The sequence below is a fragment of the Geospiza fortis genome, unplaced genomic scaffold, assembly GCF_000277835.1.
Source record: "Geospiza fortis unplaced genomic scaffold, GeoFor_1.0 scaffold432, whole genome shotgun sequence".
In the NCBI taxonomy this organism is placed as follows: domain Eukaryota; kingdom Metazoa; phylum Chordata; class Aves; order Passeriformes; family Thraupidae; genus Geospiza; species Geospiza fortis.
Genome location: NW_005054436.1, coordinates 1,867,644 through 1,876,414, shown reverse-complemented (window position 1 = coordinate 1,876,414; position 8,771 = coordinate 1,867,644). Strand labels below are relative to the sequence as shown.

At 45.1% G+C, this 8,771-nt stretch overlaps 1 protein-coding gene across 1 annotated transcript in view; it reads left to right on the top strand.

The window, feature by feature from the left end:
• Window positions 1-8,554, top strand: part of KHDRBS1 (KH RNA binding domain containing, signal transduction associated 1) — a 15,398-nt gene extending 6,844 nt beyond the window's left edge. Inside the window, exons 2-8 of the mRNA XM_031062046.1 lie at window positions 196-323; window positions 1,351-1,467; window positions 2,264-2,410; window positions 3,399-3,590; window positions 4,900-5,021; window positions 5,595-5,653; window positions 7,866-8,554. Of these exons, the coding sequence (XP_030917906.1) occupies window positions 196-323; window positions 1,351-1,467; window positions 2,264-2,410; window positions 3,399-3,590; window positions 4,900-5,021; window positions 5,595-5,653; window positions 7,866-7,963 (863 nt within the window). The 3' untranslated portion in view covers window positions 7,964-8,554. The remainder of the gene's footprint in view (window positions 1-195; window positions 324-1,350; window positions 1,468-2,263; window positions 2,411-3,398; window positions 3,591-4,899; window positions 5,022-5,594; window positions 5,654-7,865) is intronic.
• The last annotated feature ends 217 nt before the right edge of the window (window positions 8,555-8,771 follow it).

Below are 8,771 nucleotides of genomic sequence, written 5' to 3'. Positions count from 1 at the left end.
TTATTTATATTTTATATTATTATTTTACATCATTATTTATAATTCTACTATTCATGTCTATAATAATATATTTCTATTACTTTAACTTATGTGATTAATTATTTATAATTCTATTATTTATACTTTTTATAATATATTTCTATTGTTTTAATTTGGTATTATTATTTCTATTAATTCTACTTTATTTTCATTTAGAAATTGAAAAAATTCAGAAGGGTGAGACAACAAAGAAGGATGAGGAAGAGAACTACCTGGATTTATTTTCCCACAAGAATATGAAACTGAAGGAACGAGTTCTGATCCCTGTCAAACAATACCCCAAGGTGAGGCCAGAAAAAAGTGACCAAATCTCTGAGATTTTCTTCTTTTCTCTGGCATTTTGTGGCAGCAGGAGTTAAATCTTCATTTTAAACCAAAATTCAAGAGATTTCTTTGGAAAAGCAAGGAGTTGTTTGGGTTTTTTTCCAGCCCTGCAGTGTTTTTATTTGTAATATATTGAATTTTTGGAATATTTGGGATGAGTGGTGGTGCCTAGCTGGGATCTTGGATTGCTGGAACAGACAATTCCATGGGTGCAGCTTTTTTTATATTTTTTTACATTTAATTCCTTAAAGATTTGCAGGAAAGCTGCTGCAGATGTTGGGATTTAACAACTTAATTTAGCTTGATTTTTCTGCTGGAGCATTTGGGTTTTTTCATTAAAAGAAAGATTAGAAACTTGAATTTTCCTTTTGAAACTTGGACTTTCCTCTTGAAACTTGAATTTTCCTTTGGAAACAACTTGAATTTTCCTTTCAAAGCTTGATTTTCCTTTCGAAACTTGGGTTTTGTTTTGGAAGCTTGAATTTTCCTTTCAAAGCTTGAATTTTCTTTTGAAAACTTAATTTTTCCTTTTGAAACTTGGATTTTCCTTTTGAAACTTGAATTTTCCCTTTGAAACTTGAATTTTCCTTTTGAAACTTGAATTTTCCCTTTGAAACTTGAATTTTCCCTTTGAAACTTGGATTTTCCTTTTGAAACTTGGATTTTCCTTTTGAAACTTGAATTTTCCCTTTGAAACTTGAATTTTCCTTTTGAAACTTGGATTTTCCTTTTGAAACTTGAATTTTCCCTTTGAAACTTGAATTTTCCTTTTGAAACTTGGATTTTCCTTTTGAAACTTGAATTTTCCTTTTGAAATTCGGATTTTCCTTTTGAAACTTGGATTTTCCTTTCAAAACTTGAATTTTCCTGTGGGAATGTGATTTTTGGTTTTTTTGTCAACGAACGGAACATTCAAAAAATTATTTGTTGAAGGTTTTGAGCTCTGGAGCTGATTTATTTTTTGTTGGTTTTTTTCTTAATTTCCAGTTCAACTTTGTTGGGAAGATTTTGGGACCCCAAGGCAACACCATTAAGAGACTTCAGGAAGAAACTGGTGCTAAAATCTCTGTACTGGGGAAAGGCTCAATGAGGGATAAAGCAAAGGTAAGGGAGAAAAAAAAATTAATTTATTTTGATGAGAATTAGCAGCTCTCCAAGTATTTTGTTAAAAATTAAACTAGAAAAAAACTTCAATTAAATATGAATTGTAAAATTGATAAAATAAGGATTCTTCTCAAGAGCCATTCACTGAAGGGATTTTTTCCCCTCTATAAAAAGATAAAAATCACTTTTTTAGCTGCTCTGAAATCTTTAAATTCTCATTCCTAATTCCTATAAAATTTTCAAACTTTCCAAATTCCCATTTTTCCCGTCGCAGGAGGAAGAGCTGGGCAAAGGGGGGGGGGATCCCAAATATATTTATATCTCAGTGTTTGCACACAGATGTACAAAACCATATCAAATGGTTTCCTATCAATTCTCATTCCTAATTCCTATAACATTGTCAAACTCTTTCCAAATTCCATTTTTTGTAACTCTGCTGGGTTTCTGCAGGAGGAAGAGCTGCGCAAAGCGGGGGATCCCAAATATAAATACATCTCAGTGTTTGCACACAGATGTACAAAACCATATCAAATGGTTTCCTATCAATTCTCATTCCTAATTCCTATAACATTGTCAAACTCTTTCCAAATTCCATTTTTTGTAACTCTGCTGGGTTTCTGCAGGAGGAGGAGCTGCACAAAGGGGAGGATCCCAAATATATTTATATCTCAGTGTTTGCACACAGATGTACAAAACCATATCAAATGGTTTCCTATCAATTCTCATTCCTAATTCCTATAACATTGTCAAACTCTTTCCAAATTCCATTTTTTGTAACTCTGCTGGGTTTCTGCAGGAGGAGGAGCTGCGCAAAGGGGGGGATCCCAAGTACGCCCACCTGCACATGGACCTGCACGTGTTCATCGAGGTCTTCGGGCCCCCCTGCGAGGCCTACGCCCTCATGGCCCACGCCATGGAGGAGGTCAAGAAGTTCCTGGTCCCTGTGAGTTTCCTGCTCCTTGAGGGAGCCTCTCTCAAAATTAAAATTAAAATTAAAATTGGTTGGTAAATTAAGGGGGGGGAAATGGGAAGGTTTGCGCATCTGGTGGGAGATCATCGCTGGGATGGTGCTGGGATCACTGGGATGGTTTTGGGATTACCAGGGACCACTGGGAACCACTGGAATGGTTTTGGGATCTCCCGGAGTACTGGGATGGTTCAGCGACCACTGGGATGGTTCTGGGATCTCCAGGGAGCACTGAGATGGGTATGGGATCTCCAGGAGTACTGGGATGGTTCTGGGATCTCTGGGGAGCTCTGAGATGGGTCTGGGATCTCCAGGAGTACTGGGATGGTTCAGGAATTACTGGGATGGTTCTGGGATCTCCAGGAACTGCTGAGATTACTGGGAATCAGTGGGATGGTTCTGGGATCTCCAGGGAGCTCTGGGATGGTTCAGGGAGCACTGGGATGGTTCTGGGATCTCCAGGAACTGCTAGGATCACTGGGAATCACTGGGATTGTTCTGGGATCTCCGGGGACCATTGGGAATTGTTCTGGGTGATCTCCTCTGGCCCTTTAGTCCCCAAGGAAGGGATCTGCAGGGATCTGCCAGGAACACTCTGCACCCCTCAGGATTTGAAAAGCCACCTCGGGTTTGGGAAGGGGTGTCTGCATCCCAACCCTTTCCTTTGGGAATGGGAGCACTGCAGGGTCACCTTCTGTGGGCTCACTGCCCCTTCAAACAGGAGCTGTGGGCTGAGACCTGCCTGGGCTCTCCCCCATAAACCCTCCTGGCATTCTGGGAGCACCACTTGGAGCTGCAGGGCTGGAATCTTGGAGAAAGCTGCAGCAAATCCCACTAAAACCAGATTTTCCTGAGGCCCATGCAGTTATTTCATCCCAGCAGAGCAGCCTGTGGTATCCCAGAGCTGTTCTCTGGAGCTGACCCTTTATCTCCTTATTTATCCTTATTTTTATCCTTATTTCAGGACATGATGGATGATATCTGCCAGGAGCAGTTCCTGGAGCTCTCCTATCTCAACGGGGTCCCGGAGCCCAACCGCGGCCGAGGCGTCCCCGGGCGGGGCCGGGGGGCAGCGCCACCTCCCCCTGTGCCAAGGTATTCCCAAAATCCCAGCCCTGGCAATGCTGCCTTCGCCCACAGCTGCGCCATCAGAGGGGTTAAGCTGCTGACTTTGGGGTTCTGGCTCAGAGCACCATGTTTGGGGTGTCTTCCAATGCTTAGGGGGAATTTGGGTTGGGTTCCATCGATGGTTCCATCAATGGTTTCCATCAATGGTTCCATCAATAGTTTCATAAATAGTTCCATCCGTGGTTCCATCAATGGTTTCATCAATGGTTTCCATCAATGGTTTCCGTCAGTGGTTCCATCAATGGTTCCATCAATGGTTCCATCGATACTTTCATAAATAGTTCCGTCCGTGGTTCCATCCGTGGTTCCATCCGTGGTTCCATCAGTGGTTCCATCCATGGTTCCATCCATGGTTTCCATCAATGGTTCCATCCGTGGTTCCATCCATGGTTTCCATCCGTGGTTCCATCCGTGGTTCCATCCATGGTTTCCATCAGTGGTTCCATCAATGGTTCCGTCCATGGTTGCATCCATGGTTGCATCCGTGGTTCCATCACTGGTTTCATCACTGGTTCCATCAATGGTTTCATCCATAGTTTCATCCATGTTTCCATCCTGGGGCTCTCTGGAAGATGTGACAGTGACACATCCCCATCCTGGGGCTCTGCAGAAAACAGGACAATGACACATCCCCATCCTGGGGCTCTGCAGAAGATGTGACAATGACACGTCCCCATCCTGGGGCTCTGCAGAGCGGGTTAATTGTTGTTGGGGATTAACGGGGTAATGATGGCGGGGGTGAGGGGGGGTGGTGGGATGGGGATCACTGGGGGATCAGTGGGATGGAGCTGGGATCACCAGGGATCACCAGGGATCAGTGGGATCACCAGGGATCAGTGGGATGGAGCTGGGATCACCAGGGATCACCAGGGATCAGTGGGATCACCAGGGATCAGTGGGATGGAGCTGGGATCACCAGGGATCACCAGGGATCAGTGGGATCACCAGGGATCAGTGGGATGGAGCTGGGATCACCAGGGATCACCAGGGATCAGTGGGATCACCAGGGATCAGTGGGATGGAGCTGGGATCACCAGGGATCAGTGGGATAGTGTTGGGATCACCAGGAATCAGTGAGGTGGTGCTGGGATCACCAGGAATCAGTGGGATGGATCAGGGATCAGCAGGGATCAGTGGGATGGTTCTGAGTTCACCAGGGATCAGTGAGATGGGGCTGGGATCACCAAGGACTGCTGGGAAAGGTGTTGGGATCCCACTGACTCCTGGGATGGTTCTGGGATCACCAGGAGCCTTTGGGATGGTTCTGGGATCACCAGGAGCCTTTGGGATGGTTCTGGGATCACCAGGAACCTTTAGGATGGTTCTGGGATCACCAGGGACCATTGGGATGGTTCTGGGGTTGTGACACTTTTTTGTCCCCATCCTCACAGGGCTACGATGACACGTACGCAGAGCAGAGCTACGAGGGCTACGAGGGCTACTACAGCCAGGGCCAAGGGTGAGTGGCATTCCCTGTTCCCCAAGGGATCCTGCATGGCCTTTTCCCCCTCTTTTCCCTTTTTCCCCCTCTTTTCCCTTTTTTTAAAATTCCATTTGAAGCCAATGGAAATATTCCTGAGCTACTACAGCCAGGGCCGAGGGTGAGTGGGATTCACCCTTCCCAAAGCAATCCTGCATGGCCTTTTCCCCCTCTTTTCCCCCTCTTTTCCCCTCTCTTTCTGCTCTTTTCCCCTCTCTTTTTCCCCTCCCCCCCCCCTTTTTTCCCCTCCCCCCTCCCCCCCCCCCCTTTTTTCCCTTTTTTAATCCCATTTGAAACCAATAGAAACATTCCTGAGCTGCTACAGCCAGGGCCAAGGGTGAGTGGGATTCACCCTTCCCAAAGCAACCCTGCATGGCCTTTTTCCCCTTTTTTTCCTCCTTTTTTCCCCTCTTTTCCATTTTTTAATCCCATTTGAAGCCAGTGGAGCTGCAGAGTTCTGCTGGAATCCAAGGCTCGGAGCATCTTGTCTTTTCTTATTTTTTTGTGGGAATGGGATTTCCCTGTGTGTAACCACCTCATTGTTTTGTGCAGGGATACAGAATATTATGATTATGGACATGGGGAGGCACAGGAAACCTATGAAGCTTATGGTATGTCTGGGAATTTTGGGATAAGGGAGGGGTTGGGAATTGCTTGTGGTCAATTTTGCTGTTTTCCAATGTCTGGATATAAAAAACTGAGGAGAACCTTGTGGTGTTTTTATTTAGGCCTGAACAACTTCTCTGTGGGTTTAGCTTCTTCTCAAGCTTGATTTTCTCAAAATCAAGATTTTTTTTTTCCTTTTAAAAAAAATCCATTTTTATCTTTGGAAATGTTTTAATTTCCTTGTAGGTTAAGAATATTTCAGGAGGTCTGGATTTCCACCCACAGCACTCGTGCTGCAGTCTGGTTTTCATGGGCTGGGTTTTATAGGGTTCCATCTGCTTCCTTTATCCTCACAAACCCAGAGCCTGACTCTGTAGATCTGCTCAAAAATTGGATTTAAATGTCATGAGGGAGCCTCTCCTTGGCTCTCTGGAGCCTGTTTGACTCAGTAAGCAAAGCTTAGCTAATCTCAATTATGTAAAACTCCCAATTTAGGCTGAGCTGAGCCAAAATTTTGTGATTTAACCCCAAAGGGCAACCCCACCCCACTCTCACTCCCCACCCATGGGACAGGGAGAGAATTGGGAGGGTAAAAGTGAGGGAATGAATGGGCTGGGATAAAATTCACCAGGAAAAGCAAAATAAACCAAGGAATTCATTCCCTGCTTCCTTGGGAAGACATTCCAGATGTCCCTCCCTGCCTCCTGCTGCCCTCAGCCGTGGCTGCATTTATTTATTTTTGAGGGCAGGCTGGGAATGGCATCTGGCTGTGGCACTGGGGAGGAACCATTGTCCCCTGTCCCCAGAGCAGCTCTGGGCTGGGCCAGAGTTCATTTTCCTCCCCAGGGCTGCTCTGGGACACACTCTGGAGTTTTGTTGTTGCTGGGCAGGGCTTAGACACATCCAAAACCTTTCCTGCTCCTCACACAGGGAGTTTGGGAGGAAAGGAATTTTCCAGAGCAAGGTGACATCCCAAATTGCCAAGGTTCTTTTTAAAGGTGTGGAATTCCACGTGGCTGGAACCGGTCCCTTGTTGGATCAGCAGCTGGTTTGGTGGAGCTGGTTTGGGGGATCAGGAGATGTTTTGGGGGATCAGGAGATGTTTTGGTGGAGCTGGTTTGGGGGGATCAGGAGCTGGTTTTGGGGGATCTGGAGCTGTTTTGGGGGATCAGCAGCTGTTTTGGGGGATCAGCAGCTGTTTTGGTGGAGCTGTTTTGCTGGATTTTGGGGGATCCAGAGCTGTTATAGGGGAGCTGTTTTGGGGATCAGGAGCTGGTTTTGGGGCGCTGGTTTGGGGGATTAGGAGATGTTTTTGCAGAGCTGTTTTGGGGGATCAGGAGGTGGATTTGGGGGGAGCTGTTTTGGGATCAAGAGCTGTTTTTGGGGAGCTGTTTTGAGGAGCTATTTTGGGGGATCAGGAGCTCTTTGGGGGATCAGGAGCTGTTTGGGGATCAGGAGCTGTTTGGGGATCAGGAGCTGTTTGGGGATCAGGAGCTGTTTGGGGATCAGGAGCTGTTTGGGGATCAGGAGCTGTTTGGGGATCAGGAGCTGTTTGGGGATCAGGAGCTGTTTGGGGATCAGGAGCTGTTTGGGGATCAGGAGCTGTTTGGGGATCAGGAGCTGTTTGGGGATCAGGAGCTGTTTGGGGATCAGGAGCTGTTTGGGGATCAGGAGCTGCTTTTGGGAAGATCAGGAGCTGGTTTTGCAGAGCTGTTTTGGGGGATTGGGACCTGTTTTTGGGGATCAGGACCTGGTTTTGGGGAGGTGTTTTGAGGAGCTGTTTTTGGTGATCAGGAGCTGTTTTGGGGGACCTGGTTTTGGGGATCAGGAGCTCTTATGGGGGAGCTGTTTTGGGGGATCAGGAGCTGTTTTTGGGGAGCTGTTTTGAGGAGCTATTTTGGAGAATCAGGAGCTGTTTTGGGGATCAGGACCTGTTTTTGGAGACCTGTTCTGAGGAGCTACTTTGGAGAATCAGGAGCTGTTTTGGGGATCCGCACCTATTTTTGGGGAGCTGTTTTTGGGGACCTGTTTTGAGGAGCTGTTTTGGAGAATCAGGAGCTGTTTTGGGGATCAGGACCTGTTTTTGGGGAGCTGTTTTGAGCAGCCATTCTCCCCCATCACCACCTGCCCTTTTGCATCTCCCATCCCATTTCCAGCCCCTTTCCCCCACCTCCCTCCACCCATCCCTGACCTTTTTTTCTCTCCTTTTCCCCGCAGGCCAAGATGACTGGAATGGAACCCGGCCCTCCCTGAAGGCCCCCCCAGCCCGGCCAGTCAAGGGGGGCTACAGAGAGCACCCCTACGGCCGCTACTGACCCCAAAAATGGGGCAAAAATCCCAATTTAGGAGCAAACTCTTGTTACTGGTTCTTGTATCTCCCGGGATTCCCGTTGCTTTACCCACAGCAGACAAGTAATTGTCTCCCTGTTTTTCTTCCTGGCCCCTTTTTTTCCTCCCACTCCATCCTCACCCTGCATTTTGGCTTCTGTATGTAGTGATTTCTTGATGAATTTAAATAGATTTAGAAAGGGAAAAAAAAAAAAAAACTTTTTAATTTTTATTATTTTTATTTTTTTTTCTTCTTCTTCTTTCAGTGTGTAGATGGCTTTTCTTTCTTTGTCGTTTTAGGTTTAAAAAAAAAACAAACAAACAAACTGTACCTTTTTTAAGGAAAAAAAAGACAAAAAAAAAATCCTAAAAAGCGAGTTAAAAAAAAATGTTAGTTTCCAAAAGTGACATGCTTTGCTTAGTTCTGAAATTAAGGTTTTGTTAAAACTTTTAAAGTTTGTTTTAAAGGAACCCATAAAGGTTGTAGTTGCAGAATCCCAAAGTAGGCTACATTTCAAAATTCAGGGTTATTTTTTAAGAATTAAAATCATAATGTAACAGTAGTGGCTGCCTACATTTCAAAATTCAGGGTTATTTTTTAAGAATTAAAATCATAATGTAACAGTAGTGGCAAAAAAAAAACAAAAAAAAACAAAAAATAACTTCAGATGCCAAACCTTTAAAAGGAGATTGCTGGTGAATCTTGAAGTTTAAATTTTAACCCAAAGGATCCTCCAAACAAATTAAATAGCATTTTCTAAAGAGAATTGACTTAAAAAGAAACATTAGGTTGGT